General features: G+C 47.7%; 1 protein-coding gene across 1 annotated transcript in view; it reads right to left on the bottom strand.

Annotated features, from left to right (window-relative positions):
- OTOF (otoferlin) overlaps window positions 1–18,786 on the bottom strand; it is a 184,791-nt gene that overhangs the window by 155,576 nt on the left and 10,429 nt on the right. Inside the window, exon 2 of the mRNA XM_083432494.1 lies at window positions 9,722–9,780. Coding sequence (XP_083288620.1) covers window positions 9,722–9,780 — 59 coding nt within the window. The remainder of the gene's footprint in view (window positions 1–9,721; window positions 9,781–18,786) is intronic.

Raw genomic sequence — 18,786 nt, 5'->3', positions numbered from 1 at the left:
CAGGTGTTTCATTCTCTCTCGTGCTGCAGAATATGACATGCTCTGTGTGTTGATATTCCATTCTTTGGAAGTGTGGCAACGGAAGGAACTGGACGCCATTTCCGTCAACTTTATTCTGCTGTTGTGCTCTCTCGGAGGAGAAGAGACATGCCATGACTGCTCTGTTCTTTATTTTGATCCTGTAAATAAATCATTAGGGATGCGGGTGGCGCTGTGGGTTAAACCACAGAGCCTAGAACTTGCCGATCAGAAGGTCGGCGGTTCGAATCCCTGTGACGGGGTGAGCTCCCATTGCTCAGTCCCTGCTCCTGCCAACCTAGCAGTTCAAAAGCACGTCAAAGTGCAAGTAGATAAATAGGTACCTCTCCGGCAGGAGGGTAAACGGCGTTTCCGTGCGCTGCTCTTGTTCGCCAGAAGTGGATTAATCATGCTGGCCACATGACCCGGAAGCTGTACACCGGCTCCCTCGGCCAATAAAGCGAGATGAGCACCGCAACCCCAGAGTCGGTCACGACTGGACCTAACGGTCAGGGGTCCCTTTACCTTTACCTTTAAATAAATCACTAAACCCAGATGCTACATATACTCAGTCTCAGCTCCTGCTAAGTTTTGCTGCTTGCTTGAACATCCAGAGGGGTAAATGCTCTGCTCTGCTGTGCTATGTGTTCTGGATTGGTGCCGAGAGAAGGCCGTCTCCCACCCAAAAGCACCAACAATGTCTTCGCCTGCCTTCTGTCTTTAAGGATGGGACAGACTTTGGAGCGAGCTCCCACCCACCAGTTTACTCTTATTATTCTGGAACTGTTAACTGCTGCAAAGGCCCCCAAGTCTCCGGTGTTGTGGCTGGCACAGTAGGCTGGCATGGTGCCCTCCTGTCCAAGCCAAAGCACAACACAGAAAAGCGGTTGGCATCTCCCGTGGAAACCACCCCACCTCCCAAAAGAGGGGTGCAGGCTTTACTCTTTGGATATCAGAATTGTGCTTTGTTTTGTGTTGGGTTTGTTCAGGTCAGACTTTTCAATGTGGGGTGTCAGCCCTTGCTAGTGGAAGAAGCCAGTTGCCAGGAACTGCAGGAGAGGAGAGAGGCTTTTGTGCTTGAATCCTGCTTGCAGGTTTTCCATAATGTGGTAACAGGATGCTGGACTAGGAGGGACCGCTGGCCTGATCCAGCAGGTGATTATGTTCTTACCTCGCAATTGCCAGCCTGAGCAAAAGCTAATAAACACTAAGGATGCCTTGCCAACAAAGGTCCATATAGTTAAAGCTCTGGTTTTCCCTGTAGTGATGTATGGAAGTGAGAGCTGGACCATAAAGAAGGCTGATTGTTGAAGAATGGATGCTTATGAATTATGGTGCTGGAGGAGACTCTTGAGAGTCCCATGGACTGCAAGAAGATCCAATCGATCCATTCTGAAGGAAATCAGCCCTGAGTGCTCACTGGAAGGACAGATCCTGAAGCTGAGGCTCCAATACTTTGGCCACCTCATGAGAGGAGAAGACTCCCTGGAAAAGACCCTGATGTGGGGAAAGATGGAGGGCACAAGGAGAAGGGGACGATGGAGGACGAGATGGTTGGACGGTGTTCTCGAAGCTAAGAACATGAGTTTGACCAAACTGTGGGAGGCAGTGGAAGACAGGAGGGCCTGGAGTGCTCTGGTCCAGGGGGTCACAAAGAGTCGGACACAACTAAACGACTAAACAACAACACTTAGGCTGCCCAAACAGTGAAGCCTAGCAGCTGAAAAACACAACGCAAAGCACTTTTACTTGGAAGGACGAGAAAGACCTACCAATTTCATGCGATGAGGGCTTCAGCCGCAGCCTGCCTTTTCAAAATAAACACGGCCCCTGGGGAAATTATTATTTTTTATTGCAGCCAATTAAAAACAGCCATTAGGATCCTCCTCCTGGGGAGAAACGTGCTCCATTAGCACCGTGTTAATAAGGCAGACTTCTCGTGGCTCACGTTTTTGCTGCCGCGTTCAGAGGCGAGAGTCAAAGTGTTTTGCAGCGAGGTTCAGGGCAAAGAACATTTCGGCCTGAAGAAAGCAGCCATGTGAGTTTTCTGAAACTGAAATTTCTCCCCAAAGCAAATGAGGCTGATTTGCAGAGGACAATCTGAACGTTTTCTGGTGCCTTAAGACCTGGCAAGGGGAAGCTGAAGCAGTTTCCATCAACTTGGATGCCTTTATACGAGGATGAGACACATTCTATTGATGGCTATTGATGTCTCCTTGCTAGGATGGCTGTGTTCTGCTTCCATAGCCGGAGGCAACAATGCTTCTGAATGCCAGTCACTGGAAACTGCAGGAAGACAGAGGGATCCTGTACTCAGATCCTACTTGTGGGTTGCCCATAATGGGCATCTGGTTGGCAACTAAGAGAACTGTGGGAATGTTCAGGGTGGCAGGAGAGGATATATTGTTTATTAATATCCTTTCTAACTTGCGCTAGCAAGTCCCTTTACTTAGCAGAGTTTACATTCCCCATTTTACATGCACAGCAGATAGCTGGTTGCAGGCTCGTGTAAGCCTCTCACTAGTATACAATTCAGTCTGTCTCAGATTGAGTTGTACGTTCCTGGTAAGTCCGCCTGAATCCCTCTTAAAAGAATAAAGATGCACAATCTTATTCAAAGTCAATAAAAGAAGTTTACTCACATCAGTTCACAGTTGGATTCATGAAGGAAGACTTAGTTACAAATATGTACATGTGGATCTACCCCATATGGAGGAATAATCTCAGTGCTCATGAATAATCTCAATCTCATGAATAATCTCAATCTCATGTGGATCTACCCCATATGGAGGAATAATCCCAGTGCTTCTGCTAGCTGAGAGCTAGCAGAGCAGTCCTAGCTAGAAGCTGGTCCAACGAAGGAGGAAGTCAAAAAGAGAAGTGTGCTGCGTGATTTGTCCTTTTGTTACCTGGACAGGTAAGGTCATGCCCACCTTCTATCACATGCAAAAGGAAGGATGTTCCAGCCCAGGAGGAACAGGAAGTTTCAACTAGTTGAACAAACATCCCCTTGCATGTCCACTCTAGGAAAACAAGGAATCTTGTACTTGACTGCTCCCGGTGGATTACATCCCACAAGAACAGGATTCTGGACAAGATGGATCACTGGCTTGATCCAGCAAGCTGTTCTTCTATTCTTAGTTTGACGTGAGGATTGGTGCTCTTTCTTCCCAGGTTTCTACAATCTGGTTGAACGTTTTGGATGCCGAAGGGACAAGGGGAGGCAACAGCAAACGGCAGACATTCTTATTTCTGGCCACCCTGAGCTATGCTCTACAGGTCCCTCATTCTTAACAGAGTGGGGAGGGCCCTCCAAAAGTGGCCAGGTTGCAACCCATTGGATGGAGGGAAGTCTGAAGCACGGGTCTCCTTGCCTTTGACGTGATGGACTGTACTAGAGCCATAGAATTGTAGGGCTGGAAGGCACCCAAAGGTCATCTAGTCCAACCCCCTTCCCAGCAGGAATAACCCCCTGAAATCCTCCCATCACAGGCTTGACTACTTTTTGCTTTTCCAGAAGGAAGGGAGAGGAGACTTAAATTGGCCTCCTGAATGAATGCGAGGCAGCTGCTTCTGTTCATCTGTTCATCCATCTGGGCTTTGGCGGCCTGCTGGTTGCCAGGCAACCCAGAATTGACTTTCGGGAGGCTCTTTTTGGCAGTTGAGGAAACCCAGAAGTCTGTCAAAACTTTCCCGACGGCCTCTCCAAGGCATTCTAGTTGGAAGGGCGATCACTCTGCTCGGTAATAATGGGCCCTCTCTCTCCAAACGTGAATTACGTTGCATAGCTTTTGCCATTTCACCACCGCCCAATGAGCGAAAGGTAAAGGTAAAGGGACCCCTGACCATTAGGTCCACTCATGGCAAACTCTGGGGTTGCGGCGCTCATCTCGCTTTACTGGCCGAGGGAGCCGGCGTACAGCTTCCGGGTCATGTGGCCAGCATGACTAAGCCGCTTCTGGCGAACCAGAGCAGCGCACAGAAACGCCGTTTACCCTCCTGCTGGAGAGGTACCTATTTATCTACTTGCACTTTGACGTGCTTTCGAACTGCTGGGTTGGCAGGATCAGGGACCAAGCAACGGGAGCTCACCCTGTTGAGGGGATTCAAACTGCCGACCTTCTGATCGGCAAGTCCTAGGCTCTTTGGTTTAACCCACAGTGCCACCCGTGTCCCATAGCACCTTAGAGACCAACTAAGTCTGGACCATAAAGAAGGCTGATCACCGAAGAATTGATGCTTTCGAATTCTGGTGCTGGAGGAGACTCTTGAGAGTCCCATGGACTGCAAGAAGATCAAACCTCTCCATTCTGAAGGAAATCAGCCCTGAGTGCTCACTGGAAGGACAGATCCTGAAGCTGAGGCTCCAATACTTTGGCCACCTCATGAGAAGAGAAGACTCCCTGGAAAAGACCTTGATGTTGGGAAAGATGGAGGGTACAAGCTGGCGTACAGCTTCCGGGTCATGTGGCAAGCATGACTAAGCCGCTTCTGGTGAACCAAAGCAGCACACGGAAACACCATTTACCTTCCCGCTGGAGTGGTACGTATTTATCTACTTGTACTTTGATGTGCTTTTGAACTGTTAGGTTGGCAGGAGGAGGGACCAAGCGACGGGAGCTCACCCCGTCGCGGGGATTCGAACCGCGACCTTCTGATCGGCAAGCCCTAGACTCTGTGGTTTAACCCACAGCGCCACCCGCATCCCATCCAATGAGCAAAGGAACCCCTTAATCAAGCAGGACTCGCTGACCACATTTTGAAACAGGCTTTTATCTATTTTGTTTTGTCATTTTTGCTCCAGTGGAGAATATCCTGGTTTTCTGTAACTCCATTTTAGCAAACTCCTTTCCTATTGCATGAACTCTGTGTGGTCTCAGATCATCCTAAACACTCTGACACCGAGAGCTTGAACATCAATCTACCAAAGGAGGCTTCAGAGAAACCTGAGGACCTTTTGGAGACTGTTTGATAAGTGGCAGGAATGGGGGTGAGAATTCGGCTTTCTTTGAGTAACTCAATTGGGAACAGGAGGATAGCAAGCTTGGGGTGGCTAGGATGTGACCATGTCATTCTGCAAATGTTACCCTTTCTGGCCTTGCAGAAGGACCCCTTAGGGCGCTGGTGCCAATTAAGATGAGCATGCAAGATAAACGAGAATGTGAAAGGGATCAAACACATCGTTACAAAAGTCCAATTAAGATTGGGGTTTGGAACAAAGGCAACTTCGATGCTCAGCTCTGATAAATGATAAGGTCATGTGTCTTCCTTTCTGCTTTCATCTGGGTTGTAAGGGATTCTCTGCAAGCCTCACTCAAATGAAAGAAAATGACCTGTGGGCAGTTCAAACTTCCTGGTGGGGTTTTGCCAGCAAGAACCCAGCTGAAATTTTCTTAATTCTACTTGTAACAAAAAAAATCAGGGGTGACTCACCCTGAGAACTGTAGGTAGTGATGGAAGACTCTATCAGTTTCAGTTTCTTATTTTTCCAGTCTTCCAGTGCTCCCCATTTCCACATCAGTCTGTGATTTTTTTTAAGAAGTCTTCATCAAAATCCACATATATTTGTGCGTGCATTTCACTTTGCAAATACTTTTTTGTGTGGAAAATATATGCTTTCCCCCTAACCTAATGCATTTTTGGGCATTGCTTTCATCAACGCAAACCTTTCTTGCTTAAGTTCTCCCCTAACTTGCACTTTAGGGGGACACCTGCTTTGCTCGGGGAAACTGTTGCAGATGAAAAAAAAAAAAAAGGTCTCTTATATATATAATATATGTTCATGGATGTGCCAGGCAAACAGGTACATAAATGTATGGACCACATGTCTGAGGCAGCATAAGAGGGCAGTCCTGGAGCCATTTTGGCTCCCAAACTGAGCAAATGTTTTCTCTGCAAGGTCAAAGGAAAATGGAGAAGCCTCCCCATTGTCTTTTCCTTCACAAAACCTGTCTTAAGGGTATATCTGTGTATGAATAGGGTGAGCCTGTGACCTGGCTCAGGAACTAAGTATTTGTCACTACAGAAGACTGGCCAGGCTCCCCAGGGTATCCAATCAAGTGAGCATTAACAGGTAACCTGTCAGACAGGAGGTAAACAACGCACTCAGATTTCTGTTGTAGACCGCCTCTTCTGTGATGTAGGTATGATGTTTCTGGGGTGGTCTTGAACTCCAGAGCGGGCAATTTAAAATGTCTATATAAGGGCGGGCACACCTTGGTTCTGGGTCCTCCTCCTTTCCTGCGTGTGAGAGGGGCAACCTGTTGCAAGAGTTCAATAAAGATCAGGCTTACGAGCTGCTTTGCTTCTCAATATTCTCTGGTTGGCCTCTGTTCTTTTCTCCGACCGATGGAGAACCTGCAAAGGACTCTATAAGGGCTCTTGTGTCCCCCATAAGGAAATAAAGGCAGATTTTCGTTTATTACACAGGAAATTCAGGAAAGCACAGATTTTCAATGGGGAGCTGTTGAATTCTGGTTTGCACACGTCCGGTTTGGGGAGTGCAAATAAGGGAATGGATTCCTGCCCCCTCGTTGCCGGTTCCAAACCTCAAAGTGGCAGTGAGGCAAGGAGCAACCCCCTCGCCTCCTTCAACATTGACACCTCTGCATACAGCTGACTGGCTCCGAAGGTTGCAGGCGAAAAGGAGCTTTTTGCAGCAGAGGAGAACTCTGATCTGCTGCAAAGTGGCAGGAGGAGGGGAGAGAGAGAGAGAGAGAGAGAGAGAGAGAGAAGAGGTGGAAGAAGGGAAAACCAGGGGGACCCGTTTCCTGCAACCTGAGTGTTTTTAAGAACTTGGCAAGCGGCGCTGTGAGGGAGGCAGTTATGTAAGGTTTGCAGCACCGGAGGTTTATGTAACGAGAGGAGGAAAATCAGCTTTGCAGACACTAAACTCGGCAGAGAAACTTTGGGAGCAGCAGCAGTGGAATTAGCCACCATCTCACGGTGGGTGGTCGGGGTCAGGGTCATGGTCAGGGATGGGAGTCTGCTTTGAGTTGGCTGTTGTCAAAGAAAGGCTCACTCCAGCCTGTGTGTGTGTGAAGGAATGCTTTTTTAAAAAAAGAAGTTTCCTTTGGAGCATGTGCAGAGTGCCCATTACTCATCCCCTCCACAGAACCCCAACCAGCCCACACAGATGTGGCATGCAAAAGGGCAGAGGTACAATTTCCTAGCTATTCAAGATGGTAAGAAGGGCCTTCAGGAACAGGCCAGCGGCCCACCTAGTCCAGCGTCCTGTTCTTGCAGTGGCCAACCAGGTGCCCTAATGCAGCGGTTCTCAACCTGTGGGTCCCCAGATGTTGTTGGACTACAACTCCCATCATCCCTGAGCTCTGGCCTTGCTAGCTAAGGGTGATGGGAGTTGTAGTCCAACAACATCTGGGGACCCACAGGTTGAGAAAGGCTGCCCTAATGGGAAACCCCTTAGGAAAGGCTGTCATGGATGCTTTAGCTGAGATTTCTGCATTGCAGGGGGTTGGACTAGATGACCCTCAGGGTCCCTTCCTACTCTACAAATGATTCTGTGACCTGAGCACCAGAGCCCTCTTCCCTCCTGCAGTTTCCAGCAAATGAGATTCAGACGCGTTGCTGCCTCCGACGGTGGAGCCACAGCAAAGCCCTGCCCTCTACTCCTCCATAAAATTGTCCAATCCACATTTAAAACCATCCAAGTTGTTGGCCATCACTGCCTCCTGTGGCAGGGAGTTCCACAGGTTAACTACACACTGCATAGAAAAGTCCTTTCTTTTCGCTGCTCTGGATCTTCAAACCTTTAGCTTCCCAAGATGCCCGCAAGTGAGAGAGAGAGGGAGAGAAAAAAGCTGTCCTCCATTCTCTTTCTCCACACAAGGCATCATTTTAGAAACCTCTTTTTTGCAAACTTTTCTACCCAGCTGCTGTGGCTGCGTTGCCTCTTTAGAAACCAGCAGCTGGCTCAAACATTCAGTGCGTTTTCCTCTCCAGCTTTCAAAACCTGTAAAAAGGGGAGGTTTCAAAAATCTGTCTGACACATCATTCCTACCTCCGAAGGATGCACACAGATATTTTCTCAGCCCACAGAACATCTGGGCAATCATCCTGCCTGAAAAGTGTTGCGTTGTTTCTTGATATTTCATCCTTTCTCCCTTCTGCACATAAACCAAGGATGCAAGGATAGGCCTGAACTTTCTGGGAAATGGGAATATCTTTGTAGGGACTCTCCTGAGCACATTACCTGCGATACACCTGCCAGGTGAATCATCATAGAATCATAGAATTGTAGGGTTGGAAGTGTCAGGGAACTGCCATCAGTGTCCGAGGGAGAGAGGAAGCTCCGAAGGGATCCCAGAGAGCATCACGGGAGTGGGAGGGGCAGCACATCTTCTGGGGGAGAGAATCAGCGTAGCTCCAGTGGAGAAGGGGGGAGATGGGGGAATCGAGGAGGCGATCCCATGACTCCTTGCTGGGGACCAGCGGGGAGAGGGGTCCTCCGCTGCCCACGCCCTCCTTGCGCAGAAGGCTTCCGTGTAGGGAGAGTAGGTGGCGACTAGGCGTCAAAGAACTTCTTTGCTGGAAGAAGTTTAAGAATCGCCCACTGACGGATTCTGCCAGCGATTGAGACAGTCACGGGCGAGTGGCTGCCCGGACAGGAAAGGTTCACTCAATAAACCCAGCAAGACGTTGGGACAAGCTTACGCACAAGCAACCCCTAGAACCATTACAGGAAGGGACCAGAACGGTCATCTAGTTCAATTCAGGTGTGTCCTTACTTCTTCCTAGATGACCCTTTGGATCTCTTCCCATTCTATGATTCTCTGAATTTGTGCCAAGGGCAAAGGCAGGCACCGTATAACTCGACATTGTTTTCAAAACTGTACACTCTATCCTTCCCACAACAAAGTGGATGGTGCAAGTCAAACGATCCATTCCAGAAAAGAAAAAGCACTGATATTTGCACACACTATAAAATGGAAATTTAAAAAATGGAGAATTGCAAAGAAGAAAACAACTCCCTGGAGATCTCCGTCCCTCTCACCTTCATCCCTACCAAGACACACCTAAGAACGTTTTCAAAGTCCCATCAAAATAAGGGTTGAGTGTTCTTCCCTGGCAAGATGATTCCAAAGTCTTGGTGCCACCACGCCAAAGGCCCCGTCCTGCTCCTGTTTGCCACAAGCCTTGCTTGTAAGAGTCAGGCAACCATCTCACTTGACGGACAGGAGTGAGTGGTTCTTTCGCCATCCTAATTCCAAACGGTTTAGGGTGTTCCAAACCAGCACTTTAAACCATGCCCAACATCCCTTCGTCCAGTGGTTCCCAAACATTTTGGAGCTGCCACCTGCTTGGTTCCATAAATTCATCCCCGGTGCCCTGTACCCCATAAAAAACATTATTCAGAATAGCAGTTTGCACAACCCACTAAGGAAGAGAACCGCGTCATAAAATCCAAAACAGTAACAATTAATTGCATGATGATGATCCTATCCAATCAGAACTATCCAGTTTAATTAACTCCGCAAAACGGATTAACTGGTCCAGCGATACCAGCTTTTCAAAGTCAGAGAAGTCATTCACACCTCCAGCAACCCCCTGCCACCCCATTGCCTCTTAGCAACCCCCCATTGCCCCCTAGAAAGCTGTACCACCCATTGTGGGAACTTTAGTCTGAGGCAGGGGTGTTCCCAAACACTCCTTGCTGCAGATTTTAAAAACTCTCCTTCCTTACCTCATCAAATGGAGCTTCATCCTCACAGTTCTCGATCACTCGGGTGTAGAAGGAGAGGCCTGCGGGAGCCAAGGAGAAAAACAGAAATTTAGCTTTTGCAGAACAGCACAGAACCCAGAAGAAACGTGTTGATAGTTGGACCAAGAGGAGCTCTTAGCATCAGTTTGCCTTGCTCCATATGCACCCACTGAGCCACTTCGACTGGAGGAACCGGCACTCCCCTGGGTGCCACAGAATACCTCTTCCACTCCATCTTTGAGTGTGGCAGCACCTACACTGCGGAACTCCCTGCCTTTTGACACGAAGCGGGTGCTTCCCTGTTCTCTTTTCGGTGCCTACTGAAAACATTCTTGTTTAAACAAGTCTACCCAGATATTTATGTTTTAATCTGTATTACGTTTGTTGTATGTATGGATAAAGGGATGCGGGTGGCACTGTGGGTTAAACCACAGAGCCTAGGACTTGCCGATCAGAAGGTTGGCGGTTCGAATCCCCGTAACGGGGATTAAGTTCAGTCACGGATGACTTGGGGATTGCGGTGCTCATCTGGCTTTACTGGCCGAGGGAGCCGGCGTACAGCTTCCGGGTCATGTGGCCAGCATGACTAAGCCGCTTCTAGTGAACCAGAGCAGAGCACGGAAACGCCATTTACCTTCCCGCCAGAGTGGTACCTATTTATCTACTTGCACTTTGGCGTGCTTTCGAACTGCTAGGTTGGCAGGAGCAGGGACCGAGCAACAGGAGCTCACCCCATCATGGGGATTCGAACTGCCAACCTTCTGATCGGCAACTCCTAGGCTCTTAGCATCTTAGAGACCAACCAAGTCTGGACCATAAAGAAGGCTGATCGCCAAAGAACTGAGGCTTTTGAATTCTGGTGCTGGAGGAGACTCTTGAGAGTCCCATGGACTGCAAGAAGAGCAAACCTCTCCATTCTGAAGGAAATCAGCCCTGAGTGCTCACTGGAAGGACAGATCCTGAAGCCGAGGCTCCAAGACTTTGGCCACCTCAGGAGAAGACTCCCCGGAAAAGACCCTGAAGTTGGGAAAGATGGAGGGCACAAGAAGAAGGGGACAACAGAGGATGAGATGGTTGGACAGTGTTCTCGAAGCTACCAGCATGAGTTTGACCAAACTGCTGGAGGCAATGGAAGACAGGATTGCCTGGCGTGCTCTGGTCCATGGGGTCATGAAGAGTCGGACACAACTAAATGACTAAACAACAACAGCAAGCCGTGCTGGTCTGACACAATCGAAACAATTAAAAAATTGTCCAGTAGCACCTTAGAGACCAGCTAAGTTTGTTCGGGGTATAAGCTTTGGTGTGCATGCACACTTCTTCAAATACAGTGGTACCTCGGGTTAAGTACTTAATTCGTTCCGGAGGTCCGTTCTTAACCTAAAACTGTTCTTAACCTGAAGCACCACTTTAGCTAATGGGGCCTCCTGCTGCTGCTGCGCCGCTGCTGCAAGATTTCTGTTCTCATCCTGAAGCAAAGTTCTTAACCCGAGGTACTAATTCTGGGTTAGCGGGATCTGTAACCTGAAGCGTCTGTAACCTGAGGCATCTGTAACCCGAGGTACCACTGAAACAGAAGTCACTAGACCCTTATATATAGTGGGAGGGTGGGAGGGGTTTTTCTCAGGAGGGTAGTAGGAGATGGGTGATTGACTCAGTGGGCATGGTAAACCTGTTGACGACTGTTAACGACTGCAATTAGTCCTACAGGAAAAACCAAGGTATATTATGCAAATGACCAAAAATAGCTTTAGCATGTGCAATGAGACAAGAATCCAATATCTCTATTCAGACCAGGTCTCTCCATAGTTTTCAGTTTAGTCAAACATGTTCGGACTCTCTCTCCAACTTGCTGCTCTTTCTCTGGCCCAAGTCACTGTCAAACTCAACTCTGGCTTTGTCTACTGAGAAAGGGGGTCCCATCCATTCGCTGTCTCACACCTGAGTGGCCCATCACCCAAGCGATCATCTCTCCAGGAAGCCAGACTGGCTTATATTTTAACACTTGCTGCATCCAGGGGTTAGAAGAGTCTGGCACACAGCTTAAAACCCCAAACTCTTACGCGCGCACACACACAAATATATATATAACAAGAATAAAGAAATATACAAGAAAGCATACCACCAAGCTTATCCCCTGGAACATTGGTGCAGGTAAGCCCTAAAAGAGCATTGTTACATATTTATAAATGTCCTCTCTTTTTATTTTTATTAATGTATTAATCTGGCCTGATTGTGACTCATCTATGCAGATAACAAACAGAGAGTGAGGCAATTGTCAAAAGCCTGTCTGGTCTCTGGCATCCATAGAGATATATCTATTTCTAGCAAATAGATGTATGTACTGTATTTTGTGCCATGGTTCATGGAATCATATCCTACCCAACTGCACAGAAACCTTTGCAGTTTTGCTTTATGTTCAGTCTCAGACTGAACGTAACCTTTTCTGAAATTGCACTTGGCCAAATAGGTTGTGTCCCAGCGCAAAAGACCTGATATTGCTTTAGATGTATCAGCAATGGAATAACATGACATTTTTGAATGAGAGCAGTGTGCTCTTGTGGCATTTGTTGTGATTTAAGTTGTCTGTTGTTGCTTTCATTTTCTGTATACCGCTTAGAGATAGATATATATATATATTAAGTGGGAAATAGTGTGAATCAATAAATCCCTGTACGGAAATCCCATAATAACAGTGGACCTTTTTTGCATTACATCTCATCCTTGAACAATTTTATTCTGTGAAATGCCCTGAGACCTCTGGGTATAGGGCAGTATATAAATTCAATAAATAAATAAATAATAATAATAATAATTTGATCAGACTCGTTTGCTATAAATGCATCAAAGCCTGGGACCCAAAGAAGAAGAAGAAGAGTTTGGATTTGATATCCCACCTTTCACTCCCTTTAAGGAGTCTCAAAGCGGCTAGCAATCTCCTTTCCCTTCCTCCCCCACAACAAACACTCTGTGAGGTGAGTGGGGCTGAGAGACTTCAGAGAAGTGTGATTGGCCCAAGGTCACCCAGCAGCTGCTTGTGGAGGAGCGGAGACGCGAACCCGGTTCCCCAGATTACGAGACTACCGCTCTTAACCACTACACCACACTGGCTCTCACAAAGAGACATATGAGTACCATCGAGGTAGCCGGCTGACGAATCAAACCCATCAGACACGCTAAGGAGAGAAGCTGTTAATCCTGGGCATGGATATAAATCTGCATTTGCTTTTTACTGCTCCGTCGCAGAGACTCCTCTTTGAACGCAACTTTTACGACATGGCAGGGGATGAGAAACGTTATTAAAATGTTAAGACCATCTACCGCCAAATCGAAATCAACCCTCTTCTCAAAGCCGTTAGGCTTTGGAGGTTATTAAATGTGTCTGCCTCCAGCTGGAGAATCCTGTTTGCAGTTTCTGCTTTTAATATTGCTGTGAGCTGCCCCCGATTTGCATCAGAAATGGCGGAGACTTAGAAGGTTCTTCCTGTCGGTGTGGGAATGTTCAGGGTGGCAGGAGAGGATATATTGTTTATTAATATCCTTCCTAACATGCACTAGCAAGTTCCTTTACTTAGCAGAGTTACATTCCCCCCCTTTTTACAAGCTGGTTGCAGGCTCGTGTGAGCCTCTCACTATTACACAATTCAGTCTGTCTCAGATTTAATTGTATGTTCCTGGTAAGTTCCCATGAATCCCTCTTAAAATAATGCCACAATCTTATTCAAAGTCAATAAAAGAAGTTTACTCACATCAGTTCACAGTTGGAATCCTGAAGGCAGACTTAGTTACAAATATGTACATGTGGATCTACCCCATATGGGGGAATAATCCTATTGCCTCTGCTAGCTGAGAGCTAGCAGAGCAGTCCTAGCTAGAAGCTGGTCCAACGAAGAAGGAAGTCAAAAAGAGGGAGGGTGCTGTGCGACTCGTTCTTTTGTTACCTGGACAGGTAAGGTCACGCCCACCTTCTATCACAGGCAAAAGGAAGGATGCTCCAGCCAGGAGGAACAGGAAGTTTCGACTGGCTGGACCAAACATTCCCTTGCATGTCCACTCTAGGAAAACAAGGAATGTTGTATTTGACTGCTCTGTGTTTCACACCCCACAGTGCAGAGGAAGGTGACTAAAATGATCAAGGGTCTGGAAGCCAAGCCTTATGAGGAACGGTTGAAGGAGCTGGGGATGTTTAGCCCGGAAAAGAGGAGACTGAGACGAGACTGGAGAGCTATCTTCAAATATCTCAAGGGCTGTCACGTGGAAGATGGAAGAAGATTGTTTTCTCCTGCTCTGGAGGGTAGGACTCGAACCCATGGCTTCAACTTACAAGGAAGTAGCTTCTGACTAAACATACATAGAAACTTTCTGACGGCAAGAGCTGTTGGATAGTGGATCGGTCTCCCTCGGGAGGTTGTGGACTGTCCTTCCTTGGAGGTTTTTAAGCAGAGGTCGGATGACCACCCGTCATGTTTGATCTAGTTGAGAATCTGCATGGCAAGGGGTTGGATTGGATGACCTTTGGGGGTCCCTTCATGCTATGATTCTCTCATTCTGTGATTCTATGATTAATTGGAGTAAGTACCCCAATTGGCAGGCGATGAAAAATAGGGAGAAGCTGCATGTGCTTTCAGTGATAGGGGCCGGGATTCCAAATGGCCGCAGTAAATCCAAGAGCAGAAGTCATGGCAATGAAGATAAAGTATAAGAATAAGAATAAGAATTTATTATTTATACCCCACCCATCTGGCTGGGTCTCCCCAGACACTCTGGGCACCTTCCAACAAAGTATTAAAATACAATGGTCTGTTAAACATTAAAAGCTTCCCTGAACAGGGCTGCCTTCAGATGTCTTCTAAAAGTCTGGTAGTTGTTTTTCTCTTTGACATCTGGTGGGAGGGCGTTCCACAGGGCGGGTGCCACCACCGCGAAGGCCCTCTGCCTGGTTCCCTGTAACTTGGCTTCTTGCAGCGAGGGAACCGCCAGAAGGCCCTCGGAGCTGGACCTCAGTGTCCAGGCAGAATGATGGGAGTGGAGATACTCCTTCAGGTATACTGGATCAAGGCTTTAAAGGTCAGCACCAACACTTTGAATTGTGCTCAGAAACAGACTTCCTGTCATTTAGCATTAGCAAGTACATCTTCAGCTCATCATGATTTCTCCAGATGCAGTTCTGGCACATTACAACCAGCCGGCGAAAGAATTCAAAAGCTGCTTAGTGCTGATATGATGAATTGCCCCAGGAAATCAGCTAATATCACTGGGATTTGCCGCCCGTGGACTATCTTGGCAGAGTGGGATCTCTGCCCTCGGTCCCCGCAGGATTAGACCAAAGGAGCAGCTCATTTCACATCCTGATTCTTGATGCGGCTAACCAGAAGCCGCTAAGAAGCCCAGAAACAAAACCTGGAGGCAAGAGCGCTCTTCCATCCTTGCTCCCCAGCGACGGAGAGTTCAGAGACATGGATAGTGGCCGTGGCTCAGTTGCAGAGCGCCAGCTTCACATGCAGAAGGTTCCTGGTTCAACTCCCAGTGTGGGAATGTTGTGGACTGTAGGAGAGGATATATTAATTAAATATTATCCTTTCTCACTCACACTAGTAGGTTAGTAGCAAAGCACATTCCCTGTATATGGCAGGAAACTAGTTGGTAGATTCGTTTGAATCTCTTGAGTTAGACAATCCAGTCTGGCTTGTCCAGATTGGGTTGTTCCTGGAAAATTTCCCCTTTAGTTCCCTCTTAAAAACAATAATGACACAACAGTCTTCATCTTTTTTAAAAAATTCGACTCATGACATGCAAAGCGAGATATGCTTCTGCTTCTCAGAGGCCCAATCTTGCTCAATTTGCAATCCTTGTTTTGCTGATTTCTTCGAATATTCTAATTTTCTGAGATTGTTAAATTGGGGTTTTCATCAGCTGTACGCCATGATCATCACAATGATAACAAATCAAGGCTTGAAATATCTCGCTTTGCTCCCTGCCTTGCCCTTTTGTTACCTGGGCAGGTAAGGCCACGTCCACCTCTAGTCACGTGCAGAGGAAGTTTGTCCCAGCCCAGAAGGAAAGAGGAAATTTTCTACTGGCTGGTACAAAGCATCCCTTGCATGTCCCCTCTAGGAATGTTGTAAAGGTAAAGGGACCCCTGACCGTTAGGTCCAGTCGCGGATAACTCTGGGGTTGCTGCGCTCATCTCACTTTATTGGCCGAGGGAGCCGGCGTACAGCTTCCGGGTCATGTGGCCAGCATGACTAAGCCACTTCTGGCAAACCAGAGCAGCGCACGGAAACGCCGTTTACCTTCCCGCCAGAGTGGTACCTATTTATCTACTTGCACTTTGACGTGCTTTTGAACTGCTAGGTGGGCAGGAGCAGGGACCGAGCAACGGGAGCTCACCCCGTCGCGGGGATTCGAACCGCCGACCTTCTGATCGGCAAGCCCTAGGCTCTGTGGTCCAACAGTCATGTTATACTTGACTGCTGTAATAATAATAATAAGAAGAAGAAGAAGAAGAAGAAGAAGAAGAAGAAGAAGAAGAAGAAGAAGAAGAAGAAGTTTTATTTATACCCCACCCTCCCCAGCCTAGACCAGGCTCAGGGCGGCTAACACCAGGTATAAAAACAATGGATTAAAATACAACTTAAAAACAAGATTAAAGTACAACATTAAAATGCAGCCTCATTTCAGTAGAAACTCAAATCAAAAACTTTAGGGGGATGAAAACGCCAAATCTTCACCAAGGCCAACTATCCAGACTGGTCCTATGTGGGCCAGAAAAAAGCCAGGGAAGTCCACAAATAGGAGTTCCATCACAGAAGGAGAAAGGAAAAAGGAAAGAGGGGAAGGGGATCAAGTTGATTCCAAGCCAAAGGCCAGACGGAACTTACAGGCCCTGCGGAAAGAAATCTAGTTCTATGATTCTCCCTCTGGCAGACCCCCAAAGAGTGATCCAGTAGGTCACGGAAGCAACTCATTGCAAGTGGTGCCAAGGCAATAGATTTGGGTTGTGTAAAGCTGTGGTGTAGCCTCCAGATGTTGCCTTCCGGCCCCTGCATCCCTCCCATGTGGCCCTCGCAGCCTTTGCAGAAAACACGTGCAGGGCAGGTGTTTTAAGCTCAGCAGGAATGTGACACCCTCAAGGAGTGAGTGAGGAGGCACCCCAGGGAGACAGTCCCCAATTCCCAGACCTGCTTGTGACGCACAGACGTCTGTGAACAAATCCCAGAGAAACTGTGAAGCAAGCGAGAGGACCTATAAATAGGTGGATCTCGTGGGGAACGAAGGATATTGAGCAGAGTCAGGCCTGGCTGAGCCGGAGAGAATGAGAGAAGAGCCAGGAAATGGGTGGGAGACAGAAGCCTAGAATTGCAGGGACACCAAGGGTCATCTAGTCCAACCCAGAGGTTGGACAAACACAGCTGGGTTTGGGTTCGAAACACACACACACACACACACACACGGTCAAGGAGCTTTCTCAAATCAAATATCCTTTATTAGGCATAGCAAACCACACCTTATCAAACAGACACCATATACAAATTGTGAAAAATACAAGCTCAGCATAACAAGGTTTGTCCCGGTCAGAACTTTTACTCCAGAGGAAATCAATTTGCATAAATAATACAATACAACACTACCACATCAGTTAAGAACCACTACATCTCTTTATAACGGCCCAGTCTTTCTACATGGACAAGTCTGGAACGGATTAATCCATTTTGCATTGCTTCCTATGGGAAAGCGCGTCTTGGTTTTGGAACGCTTTGGTTTTGGAACGGACCTCCGGAACAGATGGCGTTTGAGAACGAAGGTAGTATAGCAGTGATGTCCAACCGGTTGGCCACGATTAACAACAAAAACCTCAACAACTCTGCCCCTCCCCCTAAAAAAAAGCTCAACATCTGCCAGTAGATCATTGCCAGTGTTTTTATACTGGGAGTAGATCGTAGTCTTTCGGGAGCTGGACGTGCCTGTAGTATAGTATCAAAATTAACCCACTCCACCCCCAAGAATAGGAATAGAGACCTTCTCCAAAAAAAGTTCTTGCCCGCTGGAAGTAGGGAACACCCTGGAGAGTCCTTGCGGTTCACGAGGTGACCCAGGGAGGGTCTCCTCATGAGCAGGAGGGACAGCAGGGCTTTGCTGAGGTTGCTCAGACTCACCGCCAAACAGCTGTTGTGTGGAATAGATGCTCAGCTAGGCATCTTTCAGCCTGCGGTTCTAGGGAAACAGTGCAAGGCGTCTCAAGGCTTCCTCTGCCAGCAGCAAACGAAATCTGTAGCTCCAGGCAAGCAGCTACCTCTCTGTGTTTTTTTGCAGATGGATTTCACAGCAAGGCGCTCAGCTCAGCTGGCCTGCAGGCTTCACTTCTCGGCTAAAAACCTTGGCAGGGAGCCTCTTGAGCAATGGTTGGTTGTAGATTCAGAGGGTTGTGTCCGTCCATTCCACCCACCGACCATCCAGCTAGCCATCCAGCTAGCAGCAGAGAGCCCCCCCCCCCTTCTTACCTGCCTCCCCTTTCCATGAATTATTCTTGAACCATTCAATGATTTGGGTTGAATTGTTATTAAGATGTTCAGTAAATTCTCTGTAGGCGCAGACCATCCCCCGACTCAAACTTGTTCGTGAAGAAAATCCCCAAACTCAGTTCCACGGGTGACTCTGGGACATATCTATGCAGTAGCTTAAAGTTTTAAGAGTCTATATGCTTATCGCATATAGGACCGTAAAGATGGCTGATCACCGAAGAATTGATGCTTTTGAATTCTGGTGCTGGAGGAGACTCTTGAGAGTCCCATAGACTGCAAGAAGATCCAACCTCTCCATTTTGAAGGAAATCAGCCCTGAGTGCTCACTGGAAGGACAGATCCTGAAGCTGAGGCTCCAATACTTTGGCCACCTCCTGAGAAGAGAAGACTCCCTGGAAAAGACCCTGATGTTGGGAAAGATGGAGGGCACAAGGAGAAGGGGACGACAGAGGACGAGATGGTGGGACAGTGTTCTCAAAGCTACCAGCATGAGGGAGGCAGTGGAAGACAGGAGTGCCTGGCGTG

This window comes from Podarcis tiliguerta (genome assembly GCF_965153285.1).
Source record: "Podarcis tiliguerta genome assembly, chromosome: 3".
NCBI lineage: Eukaryota > Metazoa > Chordata > Lepidosauria > Squamata > Lacertidae > Podarcis > Podarcis tiliguerta.
The sequence above is the reverse complement of the archived record's forward strand: the minus strand, read 5'-3'. Positions and strand labels throughout refer to the sequence as shown.